At 41.6% G+C, this 26,615-nt stretch overlaps 2 protein-coding genes across 2 annotated transcripts; both read left to right on the top strand.

The window, feature by feature from the left end:
* Window positions 1-269: 269 nt before the first annotated feature.
* LOC121538466 (6-phosphofructo-2-kinase/fructose-2,6-bisphosphatase 2-like) lies at window positions 270-12,625 on the top strand (the record flags this gene model as incomplete). The annotated part of the gene is made up of 8 exons (XM_045218488.1): window positions 270-491; window positions 1,172-1,318; window positions 1,422-1,526; window positions 1,611-1,740; window positions 2,288-2,350; window positions 2,456-2,520; window positions 3,979-4,179; window positions 11,726-12,625. Coding segments are annotated over 8 exons (987 nt in total), but the record flags the coding sequence as incomplete, so codon positions are not given.
* A 6,555-nt stretch (window positions 12,626-19,180) lies between these two features.
* On the top strand, window positions 19,181-25,483 carry LOC121537519 (complement receptor type 1). The gene is made up of 11 exons (XM_041845127.2): window positions 19,181-19,286; window positions 19,665-19,862; window positions 20,222-20,318; window positions 20,673-20,746; window positions 21,226-21,471; window positions 21,602-21,787; window positions 21,994-22,090; window positions 22,220-22,293; window positions 23,812-23,991; window positions 24,278-24,333; window positions 24,455-25,483. Exons 1-10 carry the CDS (start codon window positions 19,232-19,234, stop codon window positions 24,286-24,288), a joined length of 1,218 nt encoding a protein of 405 aa, XP_041701061.1. The 5' UTR covers window positions 19,181-19,231; the 3' UTR covers window positions 24,289-24,333; window positions 24,455-25,483.
* The last annotated feature ends 1,132 nt before the right edge of the window (window positions 25,484-26,615 follow it).

Raw genomic sequence — 26,615 nt, 5'->3', positions numbered from 1 at the left:
AAGCTTTTTGTGCGGTATGGACATTTTCTGGGATCTTATTTCAGCTCATGAAACATGGGACTAACACTTTACATGTTGCATTTTATATTTTTGTTCAGTATAATTTTATTGGAAGTTCGTATGTCTCAATTTCTCAGATTTCTCCCAACTATTGAGAATTAATTTTACTGATGAGTAAATCTTCATGATTAGCATCATTAGCGATCAGTCTGCTTGGGATCAAGATGCTATAAGGTCACTGATAAATTCTATCTTGACCTCCATTCTAACCTCTGACCCCTAGGGACCTGTCCTTCATCCAGGTCATCAACGTGGGCCGGAGCTTCCTGGTCAACAGGGTGCAGGACTACATCCAGAGCAAGATCGTGTACTACCTTATGAACATCCACGTGCACTCTCACTCCCTCTACCTGTGTCGACACGGAGAGAGCGACCACAACGTGGAGGGACGCATCGGGGGCGACGCAATGCTGTCTGTTCAAGGGAAAAAGGTACCCGACTTCTCCTTTTAAGTATATCAATACAAGTACAGTACCATTGCACAACCTCTTGCTATGTTGCTCTGTATTCTATGTACACTGAGTGTACAAAACATTAAGAACATCTGCTCTTTCCATGACAGACTGACCAGGTGAATCTAGGTGAAAGCTATGATCCCTTATTGATGTCACCTGTTAAATCCACTTTGATCAATGTAGATGAAGGGGAGGAGGCAGGTTAAATAAGTATTTTTAAGCCTTGAGACAATTGAGACATGGATTGTGTATGTGTGCCATTCAGAGGGTGAATGGGCAAGACAAAATACTTAAGTGCCTTTGAACGGGGTATGGTAGTAGGTGCCAGGCACACTGGTTTGTTTCAAGAATTGCAGCGCTGCTGGGTTTCTCACACTCAACAGTTTCCCGTGTGTATCAAGAATGGTCCACCACCCAAAGGACATCCAGCCAACGTGTGGGAAGCATTGGAGTCAACATGGGCCAGCATCCCTGTGGAACGCTTTCGACACCTTAAAGAGTCCATGCCCCGACAAATTGAGGCTATTCTGAAGCAAAAGGGGGTGCAATATTAGGAAGGTGTTCTTAAATCACTTAATCACTGTATGACATCATCTCTCTCTTACATACACAATTAAACCATTAAACCTACTATGTCTATTCTAATCCTCTCTCAGTTTGCTGGAGCGCTAAAGGGTTTTGTGGAGGAGCATGGTCTGTCAGACCTAAAGGTGTGGACCAGCCAGCTGAGGCGGACCATCCAGACTGCTGAGGAGCTCGGGGTGCCCTACGAGCAGTGGAAGATACTCAACGAGATTGATGCCGTCAGTACCACAGTGCACTAGTGACCCATAGACAAAACATGGTAGTGGTTACTTTGTTAAATAATGATTGTCTTTTAAAATGACATATTTCTGTGTCTCTCAGGGTGTGTGTGAGGAGATGACCTATGAGTTAATTGAGGAAACCTACCCTGAGGAGTTTTCCCTGAGAGACCAGGACAAGTACCACTACCGCTACCCAGGAGGAGAGGTAATTCTTCCTTTCTTCTCTACAGAGATCTGGCCTATTCATCTGAATCATTGAGCTCAGTTTGTCCCTCTCCTCTCTCCATAGTCCTACCAGGACCTAGTGCAGAGGTTAGAGCCGGTCATCATGGAGCTGGAGAGACAAGGCAACGTGCTGGTCATCTGCCACCAGGCTGTCATGCGATGCCTGCTTGCTTACTTCCTGGATAAGAGTGCAGGTACAAACACACAAATTCACTTCTATAAATAGATATGGAGATGCACAGATGGACACACAGCCCTGTGTTAGGAAACTCATTTACTTTGGCTAGGATACAAACACACACCTCTTAGCTTACTTATGCTTATTTTGAGTAGAAAAACACTTGCTCATGTTCATCCTGGATGAAACGGGACAGAAATAAAAGTTGAGGCTAAACAATGTCACATTGCCCTCTTAAAAGGTCTGCCAAGTCAGGAGCAAAAGTTGTTTGTGCCTAAAATAGCATTTTAAAGGCTAGTAAAGCCACAGTCTGCCACAGCTCGCCCACACTGTGACTGGGAAGTGGGCACTTCTGACTGTCACTGCCCGATCCCAGATGTCATGAAAGGGAAGTAATGCAATCTATTGAGTAAAGATATAATCTAATCTAAATCATCTGTATCATTAACTGTGTTGTGTGTCATTTAACTGCATAAGATTGAGTTTTCTTGAGATGATTCATAGATCTCACGTGTAATGTTCCAAGTGAAGTCATTGTGTCATTTTTGTTTCTGTTGGCACAGATGACCTGCCCTTCTTGAAGTGTCCCCTCCACACGGTTCTAAAGCTCACCCCTGTGGCTTATGGTAGGATATCTCATCCAAGACTACCCTGTCTCAGACACAACATATTTCTCTCTCCTCCCGCTCTCAGGTTAACATTGACTGTTATTCTCTCCATCTCTCGGCCAGGTTGTAAAGTGGACATGTTTGACCTGAAAGTGAAGGCTGTGAACACTCACCGGGATAGGCCATTAGTGAGTTGCTCTCCTTGTCATATCTCTATTCAATCTACTGTGTGTAGGTTTATTTCCTGTATCATTGAATATCCCTTTGAGCATGGTGAAGTTAATAATTACACTTTGGATGGTTTATCAATACACTCAATCACTACAAAGATACAGGCTTCCTTCCTAACTCAGTTGCCGGAGGGGAAGGAAACCGCTCAGGGATTTCACCATGAGGCCAATGGTAACTTTCTTGGCTCTAAAAATGATGGTGGATCAACAACATAGTAGGTACTCCACAATCCTAACCTAATTGACAGAGTGAAAAGAACGAAGCCTGTACAGAATACAAATATTCCTAAACATGAATCCTGTTTGCAACAAGGCACTAAAGTAATACTGCAAAAAATGTAGCAAAGCAATTCACTCCTTGTCCTGAATACAACGTGTTATGTTTGGGGCAAATCCAAAAACAAATTACTGAGTACCACTCTCCATATTTTCAAGCGTAGTGGTGGCTGCATCATGTTATGGGTATGCTTGTAATCATTAAGGACTGGAGAGTTTCAGGATTTAAAAAAAAAGAAACGGAATGGAGCTAAGCACAGGCAAAATCCTAGAGGAAAACCTGGTTTAGTGCGCTTTCCACCAGAAACTGGGAGATGATTTCACCTTTCAGCAGGACAATAACCTAAAACATCTACACTGGAGCTGCTTACCAAAAAAACTGTGAATGTTCCTGAGTGGCCAAGTTACAGTTTTGACTTAAATCTACTTGAAAATCTATAGCAAGATCTGAAAATGGTTGTCTAGCAATGATCAACAACCAATTTGACAGAGCTTAAAGAGTTTTGAAAAGAAAAATGGGCAAATGTTGCACAATCCAGGTGTGGAAAGCTCTTACAGACTTAACCAGAAAGACTTACAGCTGTAATCGCTGCCAAAGGTGCTTCGACAAAGTATTGACTCGGGTGTGAATACTTATGTAAATGAGATATTTCTGTATTTAATTTTCTATAAATTTGCTAAAAATGTCTAAAAACATATTTTCTCTTTGTCATTATGGGGTTTTGTGTGTAGATTGGTGAGAGAAAACATATATTTAATCCATTTTGAATTCCGGCTGTAAGACAACAAAATGTGGAATAAGTCAAGGGGTATGAATACTTTCTGAAGGCACTGTAGTTCTGGTGTGAACAGACCACAGTGTCTCAGTGTGTTAACCAGATGTCCCTGGTGGTGTGGACGTCACACTCATAAACATGACCACACTGCCTTTTCCTGAGCATAGCCCTGTTAAATGGAGGAAGAATAACATGTCTGGGAAAGGAACCGCAACAGCGCCTTCAATCTTCTGTTTGTTCCAGCAGGATTGTTTTCACAAGAAGTGTAGCAAGCAAGACGCGCACATACACACACACAGTGAAACATAATTTATTTCTCTCAGATTCAGATTCTCCTTCTCTTTCCTCCATCCTCTCTAACCAGGCGAAAGTCCGTAATGACGTCGATCCCACCACATTCCTCCGAAGGAACAGTTTCACCCCGCTGTCCAGTCACGACCAGGTGAAGCGACCGCGCCTCTACAGCGCTGGCAACCCACCTCAATCTCGACGCCCCCTGGCCCCCTTTCTACCCAGCATGCAGTCCTTCGAGGACCCTGAGGGAGCAGAGTTTGCACAAAGCCAAGTTAGTGTTGTCTTTCTGTATGATTGTCTCTCTCTCTTTAAATATGTTTATGATGTTACTTATGTCCTTAAACTGAGACTCAGTGAAATGACGTTGCCACGAGCAGTAGGATGAACCACAGATATTGCAGGTAAGCACAATGCAAGACGATGTACTCAGATTATCTGCGTGTGTGCACGGGTGCGCTTCACGCTGCTGCAAGGTGATCGCTCCAGGACCAAAACCGGTTTGCCTCACGCTTCACAGTTTTAGCTGTTGCGGAATCGACCCGATTCTGCTGTTTACTATGTGTGTCACTGACTCTACCTTGTAACCCTAAAAGCACCAACATATTTTTTTGCTTAAAAGCGCCAATGGGGGTTATTATTATTGACCTCAAATTGGTAATGATTGCAAAGAGACACTGTCTGTCAAGCAGTAAAACATTTAAATTCCCCCAAATAACCAGATTTTTTGTAAAGTTTAGGGTGACCACATTTTAAAATACCCAAATGCGGGACAACAGGATGAATTCGCGGGACAGTGTAGCCTACATGAGTACAAAATGTTGGCAGCATTCTTCACATTTTACAGATGAAACGTCCAAACTGCACCTGCATGCCAATCATTTGATCTTCAATTACTTTTTTGTGAGCAAATTAGAGAGGATGGTGTTAACAAACTATATAGCTTTCCTGTATTTAGTTTCAATACAAGCAAATTCTGCGTAGTGGCGCGCACGTTTGTATTTTATCTGCATTAGATTTTTTTTTTTGTCTATTCAGCTAACCATCCTAAAACAGTAACATTTATACTATGCTATTATATTTGGTTATGTTATGTAGAATACTAATCAATCATTATGTGATCTTCCAAGACACTGGCCATATCTGAATACCCATATTTGGATCCCCATTAGCTTTTGCAGAAGCAGCAGCTACTCTTCCTGGGTTCCCCAAAAAACACATAACATGACAAGTAACAAAACACTGATAGACTGATCGACAAGGACAGTATATGGCTGTTTTATGAAAATCTGGGTATATTCGGCCAAGGAAACCTTTCTGGTTGGTCTCAGGGAATGTAAAACAGTTAGGAAGGCAGACTTTTAAAACTGATTGAGTGAAGTACCAGCAAATATGTTAAATGAGCAACTAATGAGCATGGAGAGCCTCACAAGTTAGATAAAATGACCTTGTATATTTCAGTCTAATACGGCTATTTACTTACAAAAAGAGTGCTTCTGACGATAAAATACAAAAGTAAGTAGTTAGGCACCTGTCCTCTCTAAGTTTAGCTCGGATGTTGACCAGAAAGGATTTGAGAAATGTGTTCGGTTGACAGTAGGCCTATGTCTCATCTTGCGCTGTGCAGAATTTGAGATCTCAGCAACGATTGGAGAAGTGTTTAACATCTCCAGTACCACATCCTTATTTTATATATTTTTTCATAAGCGCAACATGACTGTAAGAGACAGGTTGGAATGTCTGACTGAAATACGGGACAAATCAACCTTTTTGTCTAAATTAGTGGTATTTGAATTTGTTGATAAAATTCGGGACATGATTGTTTGGTTGGGGGACGTGGAACAAAGGGCCAAAATGCGGGACTGTCCCACACAATCCACCCAAGTCAAGTTTGATGTTTCAAAATAGACGTTTGAACCGATATTTTGATCAATTTCATCCATAACCACATGTTATGAACATTTGTCTGTTTTATTCATTAAAAGTGTTGTGTTTCTGTGATACCCGGAAGGTAAGAAATTGGCGATTGAGCTAACCTCACATAGCGGTACGAGCTAAGATGGCCACCAATTGGGCGCCGGTGCTATCAGACTTTTAACTCTACAGTGCATTCGGAAAGTATTCAGACCCCTTGAATTTTTCCACATTTTGTTACGTTGGTTACAGCCTTATTCTAAAATGGATTAAGTAAATGTTTTTCCTCATCAATCTACACACAATACCCCATAATGACAAAGTGAAAAGTTTGTTTATGACAAGTGCCTGGATTAGGACCTGTGCCGCTTCCTGTGTAAGGCAGGGTCGTACTCTCCGAATGTTGTAGAGCATGAACCTGCAGGATCGGGTCACCGCCTTGATGTTAGCGGAGAACAACAGGGTGTTGTCCAGGGTCACGCCAAGGCTCTTCGCACTCTGGGAGGAGGACACAACGGAGTTGTCAACCGTGATGGCGAGATCATGGAACGGGCAGTCCTTCCCCGGGAGGAAGAGCAGCTCCGTCTTGCCAGGGTTCAGCTTGAGGTGGTGATCCGTCATCCATACTGATATGTCTGCCAGATTCGCCACCTGGTTATCAGAAGGGGGAAAGGAGAAGATTAGTTGTGTGTCGTCTGCGTAGCAATGATGGAAGGGGCCATGTGAGGATATGACAGAGCCAAGTGACTTGGTGTATAGCGAGAATAGGAGAGGGCCTAGAACTGAGCCCTGGGGGACACCAGTGGTGAGAGCACGTGGTGCGGAGACAGATTCTCGCCACGCCACTTGGAAGGAGCGACCGGTCAGGTAGGACGCAATCCAAGAGTGAGCCGCGCCGGAGATGCCCAACTCGGAGAGGGTGGAGAGGAGGATCTGATGGTTCACAGTATCAAAGGCAGCAGACAGGTCTAGAAGGACAAGAGCAGAGGAGAGAGAGTTAGCTTTAGCAGTGCGGAGAGCCTCCGTGACACAGAGAAGAGCAGTCTCAGTTGAATGACCAGTCTTGAAACCTGACCGGTTTGGATCAAGAAGGTCATTCTGAGAGAGATAGCAAGAGAGTTGGCTAAAGACGGCACGCTCAAGAGTTTTGGAGAGAAAAGAAAGAAGGGATACTGGTCTGTAGTTGTTGACATCAGAGGGAACAAGTGTTGGTTTTTTGAGAAGGGGTGCAACTCTCGCTCTCTTGAAGACGAAAGGGACATAGCCAGCGGTCAAGGATAAGTTGATGAGCAAGGTGAGGTAAGGGAGAAGGTCACCAGAGATGGTCTGGAGAAGAGAGGAGGGGATAGGGTCAAGCGGGCAGGTTGTTGGGCGGCCGGCCGCCACAAGTCGCAAGATTTCATCTGGAGAGAGAAGGGAGAAAGAAGTCAAAGCATAGGGTAGGGCAGTGTGAGCAGGACCAGCAGTGTCATTGGACTTAACGAGGATCGGATGTCGTCAACCTTCTTTTCAAAATGGTTGACGAAGTCATCCACAGAGAGGGGGGAGAGAAGGTGGCAAAGAGCTTCCTAGGGTTAGAGGCAGATGCTTGTAATTTAGAGTGGTAGAAAGTGGCTTTAGCAGCAGAAACAGATGAAGAAATTGTAGAGAGGAGGGAGTGAAAAGATGCCAGGTCCGCAGGGAGTCTAGTTTTCCTCCATTTCCGCTCGGCTGCCCGGAGCCCTGTTCTGTGAGCTCGCAATGAGTCGTCAAGCCACGGAGCAGGAGGGGAGGACCGAGCCGGCCGGGAGGATAGGGGACATAGAGAGTCAAAGGATGCAGAAAGGGAGGAGAGGAGGGTTGAGGAGGCATAATCAGGAGATTGGAGGGAGAAGGATTGAGCAGAGGGAAGAGATGATAGGATGGAAGAGGAGAGAGTAGCGGGAGAGAGAGAGCGAAGGTTGCGACGGCGCTTTACCATCTGAGTAGGGGCAGAGTGAGTAGTGTTGGAGGAGAGCGAGAGAGAAAAGGATACAAAGTAGTGGTTGGAGACATGGAGGGGAGTTGCAGTGAGATTAGTAGAAGAACAGCATCTAGTAAAGATGAGGTCAAGCGTATTGCCTGCCTTGTGAGTAGGGGGGGACGGTGAGAGGGTGAGGTCAAAAGAGGAGAGGAGTGGAAAGAAGGAGGCAGAGAGAAATGAGTCAAAGGTAGACGTAGGGAGGTTGAAGTCACCCAGAACTGTGAGGGGTGAGCGATCCTCAGGAAAGGAACTTATCAAGGCGTCAAGCTCATTGATGAACTCTCCAAGGGAACCTGGAGGGCGATAAATGACAAGGATGTTAAGCTTGAAAGGGCTAGTGACTCTGACAGCATGGAATTCAAATGAGGAGATAGACAGGGAAAAATTGAGAATGTCCACTTGGGATGTATGAGGATTCCTGTGCCACCACCCCGCTGACCAGATGCTCTCGGGGTATGCGAGAACACATGGTCAGATGAGGAGAGAGCAGTAGGAGTAGCAGTGTTTTCAGTGGTAATCCATGTTTCCGTCAGCGCCAAGAAGTCGAGGGACTGGAGGGTAGCATAGGCTGAGATGAACTCAATGCAGAACGGCAGTTCCAGAGGCTGCCGGAGACCTGGAACTCCACGTGGGTCGTGCGTGCAGGGACCACCAGGTTAGAGAGGCAGCAGCTACGCGGTGTGAGGCGTTTGTATAGCCTGTGCGGAGAGGAGAGAACAGGGATAGACAGAGGCATAGTTGACAGGCTACAGAAAATGGCTACAATAATGCAAAGAAGATCGGAATGAAATGAACTAAACATCTGGGAAAGCGAGAGAGCGGGGCCTCCCTCACTTACGTTTCACTGAAACACCCAAATATAACTCTCCTAACTTCCACCTCAGAAACTATAATTGTTGTAAACTACAGCGGTTCAATGTTTTCTAGGAATAGACTAGCTTAGTTTATTCAGCTAGCTAACTTGGTACAGTATTCTTCCGTGAAAACCGTCCAGGGCACCTAGTCATATGACGCCACAGCCAACTAGCATGACGGACTCCAACAACACGGTTTAGCACCAATACTTGGTCACAACAAAACACCAGTGTGTCAACACGCCAAGCAGATCATTAGTGTCCGTGTCTAACGTTGTGGGCTAGTCCGGACAGCTTGAGCGAGTCCGTCGTCAACTTATTCAGCCAGTTAGTTAGCTAGAATAGTTAGCATACTAGCTAGCCATTGCTTTCTGCCAGCGAAGAAACCCATCCTCCCACGGCACGAACACACAGAGCGAGCCAAGCTAACGTTAACTAGTCACCCATGTCCCGAATTCCCTTGAACGACTCTGGCTACCAGTATGTAAAAAAACTAAACACAAATGTAGGTTATAACTTACCCCTAGCAGCTACTGTTAGCTAGCCAAGTGCAAAGCTAGCCACTGAATTGACTCAGCCAGTTTGCGTCTGTTCGCTAGGTCGTTCCAGCTATTGTTTAGTAGCTATCCAGGTAGCAACAAGCTAGCTACATTTCGAGCACAGTAGCTACTTACTACCTATCGTTAACGCTTCAGACAATGAGGTTAGAAAAACAGCTGAATGGTAGGCATTATTGTATGTAATTATTGTAGGCAGCTAGCTGGCGTAATTACAGGCACTCTCAGGCGTGAAACAACTATCCACAGTTGCTAGTAGTTACCAGTAGCTACCCGCTAGCTAGTCCAGGTAGTGGGTTAGCTAGCTTCGTGCTTCACCGGACTCAGCCGAATACAATACCTACAATAATTACATACAACAACCCACGATAACTACCTACAATACCTAACTACAATCTAAATACATAGTTTAATCTTTACTCGACAAAGCTTAAACTATGTATATAAGCCATATAAGCCAAGCTTACCTTACAGGTGTGCCAAGCTTGTAGCGTCATACCCAAGAAGACTCGACGCTGTAATTGCTACCAAAGGTGCTTCAACAAAGTACTGAGTAAAGGGTCTGAATACTTATGTAAATGTGATATTTCAGTTGTTTTTTTTATACATTTGCAAAAAATTCTAAAAACCTTGTTTTGCTTTGTCATTATGGAGTATTGTGTGTAGATTGATGAGGGGGGGGGAAACATTTAATCCATTTTAGAATAAGGCTGTAACGTAACAATGTGGAGAAAGTCAATGGGTCTGAATACTTCCCCAATGCACTGTATCTTTGGAATGCTGTGAACTATCAACTCAGTTCTAATTGCATGGAAGCTAAATACTGTATTTACATTTTAGTTCTTTTTGAGTTCACATGGCTGCCACGCCGCCCAGGGCCCAAATCTGGGGTCCATATCTATATAGCGTGCCTTCAGAAAAGAGTCACACCCATTTACTTTTTCCACATTTTGTTGTGTTACAGCCTGAATTAAAAATTGATGAAATTATATATTTTGGTTACTGGCCTACACACAATACCCCATAATGTCAAAGTGGAATTATGTTTTTTTTCTTTCAAATTAATTAAAAATGAAAAGCTGAAATGTCTTGAGTCTATAAGTATTCTACCCCTTTTGTTATGGCAAGCCTAAATAAGTTCAGCAGTAAAAATGTGCTCTGTGTGCAATAATAGTGTTTAACATGATTTTTGACAGAGTGAAAAGAAGGAAGCCTGTACAGAATAAAAATATCCTGTTTGCAACAAGGCACTAAAGTAATACTTCAAAAATGTTTGCCTGAATACAAAGTATTATGTTTAGGGCAAGTCCAATAACAAATGACTGAGTACCACTCTCCATATTTTCAAGCATAGGGGTGGCTGCATCATGTTATGGGTATGCTTGTAATCATTAAAGACTGGGTTTTTCAGGGTAAAAAAGAAACGGAATGGAGCTAAGCATAGGCAAAATCCTAGAGGAAAACCTGGTTCAGTCTGCATTCACACCGGGAGATGAATTCACCTTTCAGCAGGACAATAACCTAAAACACAAGGCCAAGTCTACACTGGAGTTGCTTACCAAGAAGATAGTGAATGTTCCTGAGTGGCCGAGTTACAGTTTTGACTTCAATCTACTTAAATGGTTGTCTAGCAATGATCAACAACCAATTTGACAATGCTTGAAGAATTTTGCAAAGAATAATGGGCAAATGTTCCACAATCTAGGTGTGGAAAGCGCTTCAAAACTTACCAAGAAAGACTCAGCTGTAATCACTGCCAAAGGTGATTCTAACATGTATTGACTCAGGGGTGTGAATACTAATGCAAATTAGATATTTCTGGATTTCATTTTTTCTATAAAATTCAAAAATGTCTAAAAACATTTTTTTTGTTTGGCATTATGGGGTATTGTGTGTGTAAAATGGGTGAGGGAAAAAAATAGATTTCATCCATTTTGAATTCAGGCTGTAACACAACAAAATGTGGAATATGTCAAGGGGTATGAATACACTGTATTTTCAGGGTACATACATCTACTTCTGTGCTAAATTTGGTGCTTTTGTCACAAAGTTTACTATTGAGTCCACATTTTCAGTTTAGCCGCGCACCACTATTATACAGAAGATAGATTTTAAATTCCTCCTTATTAACAAAGAAATGATGGTAAATTGTTTAGTTTTTTGTCAGTAACTAGTTGCTTGACAAAGCCCTAACATTTTCAGAAGGATCAGAAGTACCTCAACATTTACCCCTGTTGGTGCTTTTAGGGTTAAGATTACTTTTTTCCTGCAATTTTAGTTTCCCCATTGCCTCATTAAATTTGATAATTTTCTAAAAACAGCAACTTATAAAAACAGAGTAAGCTGTGTCTTGTGATTGACCTCACCCTCCTGTCTGAACGCAAGTGTAGCAGAGGCCAGTCAACACAAACTGTGTGAGGACTGCACTTGGCCTTGGCACAGCTTTGCATGTGAAGTAACACTCTGTTTCCCCCTCCTTCTGCCTTTTTAAAGGAGTCTCTCAACTGCTTCAGCCCAGGAGACGCAGAAGATGCTGTCCATAGTTGAAGAGGACCAAGAAGAGTGTCTCCACTCCCCCACATCCTCGCTGTCATCAGACCTGGGTTCAAATACTATTTAAAATATTTTTAAATACCTTGAGTGTGCTTTAGCCTGCCTGGAGTGCCAGATGGGTAGTGTTTGCACTTTGGTTCCATTGCAACAGGCAAGCGCTATATAGCACAGCTAAATTATTTGAAATTATTTCAAATTGAATTTGAACCCAGGTGCCCTCTGTCTGTACCCAGTCCATCCACTCCAGGGTGAATAATCATCTAATGCTCAGGCTTGCTTCATACCATGCCAGCCTTACCAATTTTATTGTCAAGCAGTGGTTCAAGCACACCACCTTAGCAGCAAATAGTTACGGAATGTCGTTGTTGTAGTGGCCAGAATTTGTTCTACAGCTGTTCTATTTCTGTTGAATCTGTTAGATAGATGGTGTGTGTGGGTGAAGAGCGATATGATTTGAGACAAACATGACCTTGCACACACACTTATCAACATTCAACGTTTAATTTACTGTGAACAGAACTTTGGAATGTTGAATAGACGACATCCTTGAGGTTATTTGTCTCAGTAGATTTTAGTCATTTAGTGATTTGTCTATTACAATTTATTTTATTTACACTGTAACTAATGGTGAGGGTTGCCACACTGAAAAATTTATCAAAAACAAAGCACTGACTACAAACACTGTCTTATCCTTAAATTCTTATCCTTTAATTCTACGATGTAGTTTATAAACAATTACTTAAGGTCTTGTGAATAATATATGCTAAACAAAAATATAAATGCAACATGCACAAATGTCAACGATTTTACTGAGTTACAGTTCATATAAGGAAATCAGTCAATTGAAATAAATTAATTAGGCTCTAATCTATGGATTTCACATGACTGGGCAGTGGCGCAGCCATGGGGGCCTGGGAGGGCATAGGGCCACCCACTTGGGAACCAGGCCAAGCCAATCAGTATGAGCTTTTCCCCACAAAAGGGCTTTATTACAGACCAAACTAGTCCTCAGAAATTAACATTAAATTCTCTGGCAACCGTTCTGGTGGACATTCCTGCAGTCAGCATGCCAATTCCACACTCCCTCAAAACTTGAGACATCTGTGGCATTGTGTTGTGTGACAAAACTGCACATTTTAGAGTGGCCTTTTATTGTCCCCAGCACAAGGTGCACCTGTGTAATGATCATGCTGTTTAATCAGCTTCTTGATATGCCACACCCGTCAGGTGGATGGATTATCTTGGCAAATGAGAAATGCTCATTAACAGGAAACAAATTTGGGCACATAATTTGAGAGAAATAAGCTTTTTGTGCGTATGGAACATTTCCAGGATGTTTTATTTCGGCTCATGAAACATGGGACCAACAACACTTTACATGTTGCGTTTTATATTTGTGTTCAGTATATGTACCTCTTTAATTGGATAGTTGAATATCATCGCTTTTGAACATTCTCATACTTGACCAGCCTTGTGTTTCCTCAGTTAGAGTGCAAATGCTAAAAGACCACCATACAGGATTTAACTTTTCGGCTGAGGGATTCATGTTATTAGTTAGTTACATTACTATGTGTGTATAGAGTTCACACTTCACTCTGCTATTCTGTCACATATTCATGGCCATGTTATGAAATACCCATTTCTTTGCATAATAGATGTTTCCATTGCACGTCCTCAGCTAAAATGGTAACAACATGATTTAAGGTGCAAATATTATTTTTTTGACGTTAATACTGTAGTTACAGTTAATATGCCATGCCATCAAAGTTTTTGAATATTTATTCCTAAATGTGCTATACTGACATTTGTTGTTTTCACTTTTCCTGATGTTATCTGGAGATTTTTTGCATTCTGAAAAAGCACAGCGTAAGGAAAGATGGGTACTTTCATACTTACAGTTCACTGATTTGTGTTCAACCATGTGTATCTTGTTTATTACTGCCATAATGATAGATGTTAAATTCAATGCTGCTCTAAAGTGCTTCTTTGTGCCTGTGTTTAGTAACATAACTTTGTGGCTCTTACAAGACGATGTTATTATATAAGTAGGCAGAAGTCAGTAGCCTGTAAGACTACAACATACTAAATGATACAGTGGGGGGAAAAAAGTATTTAGTCAGCCACCAATTGTGCAAGTTTTCCCACTTAAAAAGATGAGAGAGGCTTGTAATTTTCATCATGGGTACACATCAACTATGACAGACAAATTGAGGGAAAAAAATCCAGAAAATCACATTGTAGGATTTTTAATGCATTTATTTGCAAATTATGGTGGAAAATAAGTATTTGGTCACCTACAAACAAACAAGATTTCTGGCTCTCACAGACCTGTAACTTCTTCTTTAAGAGGCTCCTCTGTCCTCCACTCGTTACCTGTATTAATGGCACCTGTTTGAACTTGTTATCAGTATAAAAGACACCTGTCCACAACCTCAAACAGTCACACTCCAAACTCCACTATGGCCAAGACCAAAGAGCTGTCAAAGGACACCAGAAACAAAATTGTAGACCTGAACCAGGCTGGGAAGACTGAATCTGCAATAGGTAAGCAGCTTGGTTTGAAGAAATCAACTGTGGGAGCAATTATTAGGAAATGGAAGACATACAAGACCACTGATAATCTCCCTCGATCTGGGGCTCCACGCAAGATCTCACCCCGTGGGGTCAAAATGATCACAAGAACGGTGAGCAAAAATCCCAGAACCACACAGGGGGACCTAGTGAATGACCTGCAGAGAGCTGGGACCAAAGTAACAAAGCCTACCATCAGTAACACACTACGCCGCCAGGGACTCAAATCCTGCAGTGCCAGACGTGTCACCCTGCTTAAGCCAGTACATGTCCAGGCCCGTCTGAAGTTTGCTAGAGTGCATTTGGATGATCCAGAAGAGGATTGGGAGAATGTCAGATGAAACCAAAATAGAACTTTTGGTAAAAACTCAACTCGTCGTGTTTGGAGGACAAAGAATGCTGAGTTGCATCCAAAGAACACCATACCTACTGTGAAGCATGGGGGTGGAAACATCATGCTTTGGGGCTGTTTTTCTGCAAAGGGACCAGGACGACTGATCCGTGTAAAGGAAAGAATGAATGGGGCCATGTATCGTGAGATTTTGAGTGAAAACCTCCTTCCATCAGCAAGGGCATTGAAGATTAAACGTGGCTGGGTCTTTCAGCATGACAATGATCCCAAACACACTGCCCGGGCAACGAAGGAGTGGCTTCGTAAGAAGCATTTCAAGGTCCTGGAGTGGCCTAGCCAGTCTCCAGATCTCAACCCCATAGAAAATCTTTGGAGGGAGTTGAAAGTCTGTGTTGCCCAGCGACAGCCCCAAAACATCACTGCTCTAGAGGAGATCTGCATGGAGGAATGGGCCAAAATACCAGCAACAGTGTGTGAAAACCTTGTGAAGACTTACAGAAAATGTTTGACCTGTGTCATTGCCAACAAAGGGTATATAACAAAGTATTGAGAAACTTTTGTTATTGACCAAATACTTATTTTCCACCATAATTTGCAAATAAATGCATTAAAAATCCTACAATGTGATTTTGTCTGTCATAGTTGACGTGTACCTATGATGAAAATTACAGGCCTTTCTCATCTTTTTAAGTGGGAGAACTTGCACAATTGGTGGCTGACTAAATACTTTTTTCCCCACTGACAAGGATGTTAGTATACTGGTATAATGCTGTAAGATATTTTTAGTGTGATGTAAGTGTAAATTATGCAAGAAATTATGTTGTCTCTGTCAGAACGTCTTGCTCATGGCAGTTTGACTTTATTTGGTCCTCTGGAACATAGTGTGGCCAGATGTATTGAGCTCATTGGGAGGTGTCATCCTGTTTAGATGTTTCCACTACAACTCCCTGTCTCTCTATAAAGCCAGGGTAAGCCTGTGGCAGAACCCTGGCTATGGGGAAAGACTCTGGGCGAGGCTTCCTGGGAATAATAACCTAGATGACTCAACCTTCTTATATTGGACCTAGTATATGACCTACAGTATCTGTGAAAGAGGACTAATATAAGAAGTGTCTCAAAGACATAAAGGGAAGGTGGCAGCAGGGGATTGTCAAATGTTTCCAGACTGGTGTGTCATTGTTATACTACCATCTGAAACTTCAGTGTCTATGTACAGCGTGAACTTACTGAAGCATACATTATTCTCACGGGAAGTATTTATTTGGTTCAGTCAGCAGGGGTGCATCCTTTGACTATATTTACTTTTTTCATTTCTGTTATTGGAAACTAACATCCTTGTCACGCATTACCGCTTGCACACCCTTGTTTGTGTATCGGTGGGCATCTTTCGCAAGACTGCACAACATTTACATTTTAGTCATTTAGCAGACACTCTTATCCAGAGCGACTTACAGTTTGTGAGTGCATACATTATAATTTTTTTATTTTATTTTTTTATACTGGCCCCCCGTGGGAATCGAACCCACAACCCTGGCGTTGCAAACGCCATGCTCTACCAACTGAGCTACATCCCCGACAGAGCCTGGATTTGAACCTGGATCTCTAGTGGCACAGCTAGCACTGCGATAGAGTGCCTTAGACCACTGCGCCACTCGGGAGACAAGGCATCATTGTACTACACCCGGTGCTACCATTTACCTAAACCAATAACACTTTAACGTGTGGAGACATTGTAATGCAATGTTAAGAGTCATATAGAAACTTGTATTACTATATTTGTAATTTAGGAAAATTCTGAAACTGTAGTTTGAATAGAAATAATAAATTGTTGGATTTTCTGATGGTGTATAGGGCACTTAAATGGTGCTTTCTATAAACGTGTCAAAATCATTCCACAGAGGGTCTGTGGGTTTTCACTCCTCCCTTGTACTTGATTGATTAATTAATGTCACTAATTAGTAAGGAACTCCCCTGGTTGTCTAGCTCTTAATTGAAAGGAAAAACCAAAAATCAGCAGACACTAGGCCCTCCATGGAATGAGTTTGACACCCCTGCTATAAACAAATGACAGACTCAGGACCAAAATAAATCTATACCTGCCCCATATGGACATCCTGTCCTTGGATGAGCGGTTCATCAGTAATCAAATGCTGATAGCATGGCAAGTCTACGCAAATACACAGAACAAAAATGTAAACACAACATGCAACAATTTCAAAGATTTGACTGAGTTACAGTTCATATAAGGAAATCAGTCAATTGAAATAAATTCATTAGGCCCTAATCTATGGACTTCACATGACTGGGAATACAGATATGCATCTGTTGGTCACAGATATCTTAAAAAAAAAAAAAGGAGTGTGGGATCAGAAAACCAGTCAGTATCTGGTGTGACCACCATTTGTTCATGCATCGCGACACATCTCCTTCACATATAGTTTATCAGGCTGTTGATTTGTCCCATTCCTCTTTAATGGCTGTGCGAAGTTGCTGGATATTGGCGGGAACTGGAACACGCTGTCGTACACGTCGATCCAGAGCATCCCAAACATGCTCAATGGGTGACATGTCTGGTGAGTATGCAGGCCATGGACGAACTGGGACATTTTCAGCTTCCAGGAATGGTGTACAGATCCTTGCGACATGGGGCCGTGCATTATCATGCTGAAACATGAGGTGATGGCAGCGGATGAATGGCACGACAATGGGCCTCAGGATCTCGTCACGGTATCTCAGTGCATTCAAATTGCCATAGATAAAATGCATTTGTGTTCGTTGTCTGTAGCTTATGCCTGCCCATACCATAATAACCCCACCGCCACCATGGGGCACTCTTCACAACGTTGACATCAGCCCGTTACAGTTGAAACCAGGATTCATTCCTGAAGAGCACACTTCTCCAGCGTGCCAGTGGCCATTGAAGATGAGCATTTGCCCACTGAAGTCGTTTACGACGCAAAACTGCAGTCAGGTCAAGACCCTGGTGAGGACGATGAGCACGCAGATGAGCTTCCCTGAGATGATTTCTGACAGTTTGTGCAGAAATTATTCGGTTGTGCAAACCCACAGTTTCATTAGCTGTCCTGGTGGCTGATCTCAGACCATCCCGCTGGTGAAGAAGCTGGATTTTGAGGTCCTGGGCTGGCGTGGTTACACGTGGTCTTGGGATGTGATGCCAGTTGGACATACTGCCAAATTCTCTAAAACGACGGAGGTGGCTTATGGTAGAGAAATTAACAATCAATTCTCTGGCAACAGCTCTGGTGGACATTCCTGCTGTCAGCTTGCCAATTGCACGCTCCCTCAAAACTTGAAACATCTGTGGCATTGTGTTGTGTGACAAAACTGCACATTTTAGAGTGGCCTTTTATTGTCCCCAGCACAAGGTGCACCTGTGTAATGATCATGCTGCTTAATCAGTTTCTTGATATTTGAGAGAAATAAGCTTTTTGTGCGTATGGAACATTTCTGGGATCTTTTTATTTCAGCTCATGAAAAATGAGACCAACACTTTACATTTATAGAATTGGGGACAGTTAACAAGTTGACAAGCTAGGCTTTTAATAGTCATGTTTTGACAGAAGTTGGTTGGGAACTGGATTGGGTGGGAACTGGGTTGCCCTGCCAGTTTAACCACCATCATAGGAAAAATATTTTGTCTGTCCAAAGAATGTACAGAAAAGAGGGTGTGGTTAACTAGTGCCCCCACTACATGTTCAGTGGCATGATCTTGCCTCACTACTTTTTGTGTGCAGAAGTAAGAAGTTTATAATCTTACTAAAAAGGGAGTGTTGCTCTCGGTGGACCTGCTCTGCAACATGAATACAGGCTGGAACAGAAATGTGGGTGAAATTGGAGGATCAGGAGTGGAGGTAAATCAGTGAAGAGAAAGAAGAGGCAGACAATGTTAGTGTAAACAAATTATTTTTTTAAATACTTAAAAATAAAAAATATCTTGTGCCTATATATTTGACCCTTAGATTTGTCCCCAAAGTGAAATTGGCCGTAGCGCTTTCCACTCTTGTCTTGACAGACATGGGTGCAATTGGAATTTCAGGAGGAAATAAGATATGTAAAACATATCAACTTTGACTCACTCCTATTTTGGAGTGCACCTTAGTCCACTTATCATACATGATTTCCAAATATCAGTGGAAAAACACAGGTTGTAGGCTATACAGTGTAGCTTACTAATGGGCCAGTTTGTTTTGGATGGCCCGGTGACCCAGTTGGGTGGAGATTTCACTTAAGGACCAATGGAATGGTCTAAAATGTGCAAACTCCGCCCACCCGGGGCACCAGGCCATGCAAAACGAACTCGCCCAGTGAATAAAGCCTAAGTAGCTGACGTAAATACAGATCTGAATAGAAAAAAGTATACTTACATGTCTAGTCACCCTCTTACGCCACCTCCCCCTCCAACTATATAATACACCCTACTCTAGATAGTATTTTATTAAGTATAAGAACATTTCAGTGGGTAGGCCTACAGATCCAAATACACATAAAACGTGGATGAAATTATGAATCTGGGGTATAATATCGTGTTCTTTTTATCAATTGCCATACATCCCTCAGGTAAGATGATTATATTCGTAAACATAGCATTGCACAGTCCACTGTAACACTGACAATGTAATTTGTAGCATCTTTACATATTCATCTGATTAATGCAGTGATTGAAATTGCCACTGTTGCTGAGTACTACAAAGCAGGGTCAATGAGTTAACCAGCTAACTTCCCTAAATATATTGAAATAACTTTGTAATTTTAATTTAAGATAAGCTTGAAATGGACATGGTATAATTGTCTCAACAACCAAAAACACATATCAAAGTTTATTTCTTAATGAACCAGAAAATCAATAGTTACTTATGTTTTTTTATCAAAGTTATAGCTGGCTAACTCATTCATCCTGCTTTACCTCTCTGGTGTGGCTCATTTGTTTGTAAACAGCTCAAGTTCCATCGGAATGTGGTGCGCCGCCGTCCTTTCCACACATGCAAGTCAGGGACAAATACCTGAGACAAAACATATTCAGCAATGGAGAAAAAGTCCTCTACAGATGCGCTGAGGGCTACACTCAGTACAGAGGCATTCGCTCTATCATGTGTGAAGCTGGAAAATGGACAAAGTTATCCATGAAGTGTGAAAGTAAGTAATAGGCTACAGCTAAGCATTTAGCTCAGTATATTGTTATTGTGTGGTTCAATGAATGGCATGTCATCATATCATTATGGTTATGATAAGTGTCTCTCTCTGTCAGAGTCTGATGTGATGCGTGGGATGAGATTGTTGTGGCAAGGAGCTATCATTTGACACTTCTCTGGTGGTTGCAAAGAGACAAAATTTGGGAAGTTTAATTTATGTTCTCTTCAGTCCTTGAGGGCTGCAGTGTTGCCTTCTTAACACTTCTCTGTGTGAGTCTTTATGTTGAGTTTGGCACATCCACCCTGGATTCGTTCCCTGACTGCTCTGCTGTTTTCTAATGTGTCCTCTTGTCCTCTCCTTAGAGAAAATATGTGGATCTGCTGGGGAGTTGTTCAATGGACACTTTGATTATAAAGGGGCTTCGTTCGGGGACAAGGCGTATGCAGTGTGCAATGAGGGGTAAGTAACCCACTGGGTAAAAACTGATTAAATCAACGTTGTTTCCACATAATTTCAACCCAAAAAATCAATGTGATGACGTTGAATCAAAGTGGAAAACTGATTTGATTTGCAAAAAGTCATCAACTTAAGGGCGTTTAGTCATTTTTTTCACCCAACTTTTAAACTAAATAACATGGTGACATTTTCTGGTTGTTTTCACGTTGAATTCACATTAGTTGAAAACTCAACCAAATGTTAATAAAAAACTAGACGTTGAACTGACGTCCGTGCCCAGTGGGAAGTGTCTTGAATGTAAGGAAATAGGTCTATAGCCTGAGCTTTGTTTTCATCCTCTCTGTGATTCTGGAACAGGTTTACACTGAAGGGGGTGGAATACAGAATGTGTAAAGACTCTGGCTGGAGTGGAGAGATTCCCACTTGTGAAGGTGTGCAACATTCAATGACCAATCTTACAGTAATATGCAGCAATAAGATCTATCCCTTTCTAAGTAGGATATATAACATGCCTCCTAATCAATTTAGTAGGCCCTGCTGTATGAAATACCAGATTGGCATGACCCTGTACTTGTCTAAGAGATTGTAGGCACGACACACCAAGATCCTGCTGTTGAGATTTGACCATATTGGCCTTGGACGTTCAGTCCATAGTTGTCCCATTATCACAAAAGCATGATAATATCACGTAAACAAACGTTTCTTTAGGCTACTACAGCATGGCTAATGTCCTATCTAATGTACTGCAACGTTGTTGTGCTTTTTACCAAAGCATGAGGTCATTGTCTCCATGGAGACATCTTATTTTCTTCCTTATCTCCAAAATGAGCCACAAAAACAATGATGTCATTATTGATGCAAAAATGAATTTAACAAAACCACAATAACATTTGAAATGTCCTCATTCTAGTGGGAGGTGAACCACAAGTGCTTCCAGCAGAAGTGACTTGCCCTGATCCTTCCATAGCCAACGGTGTGAAGCTGAGTGAGGCTGTCTCGGTGTACAGGGTCAGAGACTCAGTGACCTTCACCTGCTCTAAGGGTTTCCTCCTGACTGGAGCCCAGCAGCTCACCTGTGGACCAGATGGCCAGTGGCAGCCCCAGCTCCCACTCTGTCAGGCCTCTAATGATATAACTCAAAGCTCCAAGCCTGATGGTAAACATAACACCATCTAAGATCTGTCTCTTTGATAATTGAAAGATATAATACACATTATGATGCATTGGTATTATACCAGATGTCATTTCTATCTATTGTCAAAATGGTCCATCTCCCTTTCCTTTAGGCAGATGTGGAGTGCCACGGTACCTCCCCAACGCACACCTTTCTGACAGGTATATAACACAGACAGACTTTGGTCCTGGTGAACGGGTCAGTTACAGTTGTGCCTTGGGATACATGAGAAAAAGAGGCACTTACTATAGTACCTGTGTCAGTGGGAAGTGGACGCCAGTAACTCTGAGATGTGAACGTAAGAACCCATAAGAAGAAGTATTAATGAATATATGAAAAGTACATGCACAGTATATAGTACCTAAAGAACATTCAACAAATTGTTTAAGCTTTAGGTGGCAGCAGAGCCATAGCTAGTCTATAATATATCACTATGTGGTAGTGAAGGTTTGTGTATTTTGTTCTTTGTAAAAAAAAATATATTTTAATGTTTCTTGTCCAAAGGCAAATCATGTGGATCGGCTGGAGAGATCTCTTATGGTAATTTCGTCTATACCGGTGTAGAGTTTGGGGATACAGCCACAGGGGTTTGTAATGAGGGGTAAGTTCTATTCTGCTAGTATTTCTATTTGCTCTCGAGGCTACCTAACCCTCATAATTGTTGCAGTGTACAAATAAAATGATGCGTTGCCAGATTAAATCACTTTTTGTACCCATTTTTTTTAACCAGGTATCAACTGGTTGGACGGGATGTAAGAAATTGCATGTCTGATGGCTGGGATGGGCGTGTTCCGATCTGTGAAGGTAGGCTGTCACATAAATTTTTTCGATAGGCTACTGGGCGATTCCACACCAGCGGGAGCTGGAAATATTTTTGGTATCTCAGATTGTTCTGGCAATTCTCACATAGCAACTTCATTGGGAGGAAGAATGTTTAACATGCTTTTTACATTTGTATCACAAACTATTTTTGAGAAAATCATGATAAAATCGGCCATTTTAGGCCCTTTTTAGACCTATACATGCCTCCTGTAAGACCCTATGATCTGTGAACCGTACATGATACAGAGATCTTCTCTCAGAAGAATGTCTAGATTCTTAAATACAAGTTCTCACATTAATTTATTCAACATAAAAAATATGAATATCCCAAAACTACTCTTTTTGATTTTGCTTATTTTTAGACATATTGTTTGTAACAATATACTCTTCAAACACGTCAAATTTCCAGAATGGGCTCTCTGGTACTTTTAATGATATGACCCATTTTATACATAGAAATTGACATTATAGGTCATTAACCAATCACAGCCCTCCTTTAGGATTGCACATTCAGCAAGTCACCAGCAGAGGGAGTGCCCTTTGAATCCATTTTCCCATTCACTGTGTTGATTTTACATTTACAGTCATTTAGCAGACACTCTTATCCAGAGCGACTTACAGTTAGTGAGTGCATACATAATTTTTTTATTTTTCATACTGGCCCCCCGTGGGAATCAAACCCACAACCCTGGTTTTGCAAACACCATGCCGGCCATTCCCTCCCTTACCCTGGACGACACTTGGCCAATTGTGCACCGCCCCATGGGTCTCCCGGTCGCGGCCGGCTACGACAGAGCCTGGATTCGAACCAGGATCTCTAGTGGCACAGTTAGCACTGCGATGCAATGCCTTAGACCACTGCGCCACTCAGAGGTGTTGATGGTGCTTATAAAATGTATAATACCGTCACAATTAGCAGAGAGCCAGCTCTGGAAATTGTATGTATATACTTGTACAGTATATATTGTTACAAACAATATGTCTTAAAATGAACAAAATCAAAAAGGGAAGTTTTGAGTTATTAATATTTTCAATGTTATAAATGAATGTGAAAAATTGTGTTTCAGAATCAAGACATACTCCATATTTTAGAGCACGCTATAAGGAGTATAATGACACCCAGATGTTGTCTGTATCATGTATGGTCTTACAGGAGGCATGTATAGGTCTAAAAAGTGCCTAAAATGTCCACTTTCATCATGATTTTCTCAAAAATGGTTTGTGATACAAATGGAAAAAGCATTTCAAACATCCTTCCTCCCAATGAAGTTTCTATGTGAGAATTGCCAGAACAGCCTGAGATACCGAAAATATTTTCTGATGGCATGGAACCGAATCGCCCTACTGCACCACACTGTATCACACCTTGGTCATAGGTAAATTGCTTTAGGTATCTTTGTTTTAGTTTATAACAACCCTGAACGTCCAATACTGTCACCATAATCTTTTCAAAATTGTTGTAATGTAATCATGTAAATCATGTAAATGTGTGTCTTTCAGCTGTGCAGTGTGCTGAACTTCCTGAGGTGGTAAATGGAGAGACAAATGGCTATTTGGAACCACCTTACTTTTACAGCACTGTGATTGGCTATCGATGTCGTGTAGGGACACTAATTGGAGCGAGGGAGATCTACTGTACCAAAAATGGGACATGGAGTGATCCACCTCCAAAGTGCAAAGGTTCCAAATCTTTTTCAAGTCTATAGCTTCTACAGCTGCACTATTTTGCAATGTTTTTTAGCAAACTAGGAACATCCCTTAGGTGTTGAGAACTTGGCCCCGAGAGTAATGTTAGGGAACAAACCGCTCATCCCCTTTAAAAACAATAGAACGAAAATGTATGTTGTCATTTAAATCTCTGTTCACAGACATTAAATGCCTTTATACCAGAGTCCAAAATGCTTAATGGACAAGAGAAGCAAGAATGTCTTTTGAGTTTGATGACTGTAACATTTGTCTGTGATAGGGGCGTGGTGATGGATGGACCAGGGAATTGGACTTCTGCCCTTCCCACATGTAAATGTGAGTAATTCTGAAGGTTCTATTCACTGACAATATAACACGTTGTAAGCTTGGCTGATACATAACTGGAGTGTATTGTATAAAATTGTCCCTTTTTTTTACATTTTTTCTTGTTTTACAGACCGGAAGTAATGAAAGTCAGCTACAATTGATCATTATCCTGAATGGCATCAACTCAACAACTTTACCATAATAACTTTTACCATAATAATTCAACTCAATCCATTTTACCTTAGGGCATTTCCAACAAAAGGACCCATGAGCACCAACATGTGAAATTCATAGGATCATGTCAAATTGGGTGTCAAATGAAAGCTAAGAGTCTATTATACAAATATTTATTAAGACATATATACAACCATTTTCCATCCTAAAAATGTGGAATAAGCAAAGGCTTTGATTTCTGGTCAGATATATGGAAAAGGGATCTTAGACAACATCTACCAGAAAAAGTCTTAAAAGTTATTTGAAATACAGCCAAACACAATAATATTGAACCCATGCCAACTAATATCAACACATATTTCGTTTTGGAGAAATTATTTAGTTTAAGAAACATTGCCTTGTGACTTGTAATTTCGTTACCAAAAACCGACACATCTTTAAGATATTTTCTAATTTCTCTCCCTCATGAGGAGGAAGGATAATGAAAGTTCAAAGAATTAACAAGTAAAGGTAAACCTACCAATTAGTTTAAATATGTTTTATTGTCACATACACCGGATAGGTGCAATGAAATGTGTTGTTTTACTGGGTCAGCCATAGTATCGGGATGCCCCTGGAGCAAATTAGGGTTAAGTGCCTTGCTCAAGGGTACATTGACAGATTTTACACCTTGTTGGCTTAGGTATTCAAACCAGCAACCTTTCGGTTACTGGCCAAATGCTCTAACCGCTAGGCTACCTGTCACCCTTCAGGATACATCACCATGAAGAGAATGATATTCATATCCATAGTTTTGCATTTCCACTCTTTCTGCAGACATATTTGAATCTTAATTCGGAGTAGATATTTAGTTTTTGGAAAAAGTGGTCGCATAAAAAACTGAGGGAGAATTTACCGTAATTCTGTATCCAAACTTTGCATCTGCACAGTTCTTCCAGTAAATGTGTGTCTGTGAGATTTGTTGTGTAAATTGCTCAAAGTAGTCCTTGTGCATAGAGGTTTGTATGGTTTGTTAAACTTTAAAATCAATGTTTTTTGTTTGGCATACATTTACCATGGAATTGCCCCATAATACATGAATATCCTAATGACTGTTGTCTTTAAATACCCTGTCTGTCTTCTGGAATGCATGGTATAAAATATTGTATCAAGAGATGACACACGTGAATTTGAAACTATTTTTAATTTTTTATTCCTGCTTCAAGTTTGTATCTGTGGAATTTGGCACACGTTCCCTGAGAGGTGGGGCAGCTTTGAGGTGCATGTTGCTTCAGGAATGAATGAGTGAGTTGGTGCCAAACTGACAATACGCAGTGGCACTGTCTGTCTGTCTGTGCCAATGAGAGCCCAGCCCAAGGGCCTTCCTCCCTTCACTGTTCAGGCCTTGAGCAGGAGGACCAGTTAAAGGGGAAATCTGCGGTTGCTACATTGTCACGCGTGCTGTAGGTGGGTGTAGTGGTGGAATCAAACGCAGAACACCGAAGGATAGTCCAACAGACTTTAGTCAATCTCCAAACAGGAAAATATGACACGACTTGCCCGAAGGCAAAAATTACGCACGAAGGCGAATAAACAAAAAGCGCACTAACAGGTGCGTAACACTCCAACGCAGTGGAGGAAAGCTCAACCGAGCGAAATAGCGAAAATAAGCCCAACACACGACAGACCAAAATCAATAACACACAACACTAGACAAACACAACGAGAAACTTATAGGACACTAATTACGCTAAACGAGAACAGGTGTCACAACAAACAGACAAAAGCAAACGAACATGAAACATACAACGGTGGCAGCTAGTATAACGAACGCCGAAGCCTGCCCGAACAAGGGAGAGAGGCAGCCTCGGCCGAAACCGTGACATACATACATTTTTTTACTTATAAATTAACGATATGTACCCTTTGATTCTTGAAGAATATAACTTATAAATGCCTCATGAGCTTAGTTTAACTGTCGTACACCACCAGAACCCAAAATATAAACTTGTTTTACACCAATGTTTGTAAACAAAGTAAATGTAAACAAACACTATATATATAGCCTCAAAACATGGTTAAAACTGGTCAGTCCTTGCATCCAGAGCTCTGTCTACTAATTTAAGAGTGGTTACATT

The sequence above is a fragment of the Coregonus clupeaformis genome, unplaced genomic scaffold (assembly GCF_020615455.1).
Source record: "Coregonus clupeaformis isolate EN_2021a unplaced genomic scaffold, ASM2061545v1 scaf1605, whole genome shotgun sequence".
NCBI classification, from domain to species: domain Eukaryota; kingdom Metazoa; phylum Chordata; class Actinopteri; order Salmoniformes; family Salmonidae; genus Coregonus; species Coregonus clupeaformis.
Note: the sequence above shows the minus strand (reverse complement) of the source record. Positions and strands in the feature narration are given on the sequence as shown.

Excerpts from the sequence above, each read along its gene's own strand:
- LOC121537519 (XM_041845127.2), top strand. The coding sequence starts at position 19,232 with ATGAATCTGGGGTATAATATCGTGTTCTTTTTATCAATTGCCATACAT. Across the intron at positions 21,472-21,601 it reads TCAAAGCTCCAAGCCTGATG|GCAGATGTGGAGTGCCACGG; the intron begins GTAAACATAACA and ends CCTTTCCTTTAG. Across the intron at positions 22,294-23,811 it reads GCGTGTTCCGATCTGTGAAG|CTGTGCAGTGTGCTGAACTT; the intron begins GTAGGCTGTCAC and ends TGTGTCTTTCAG.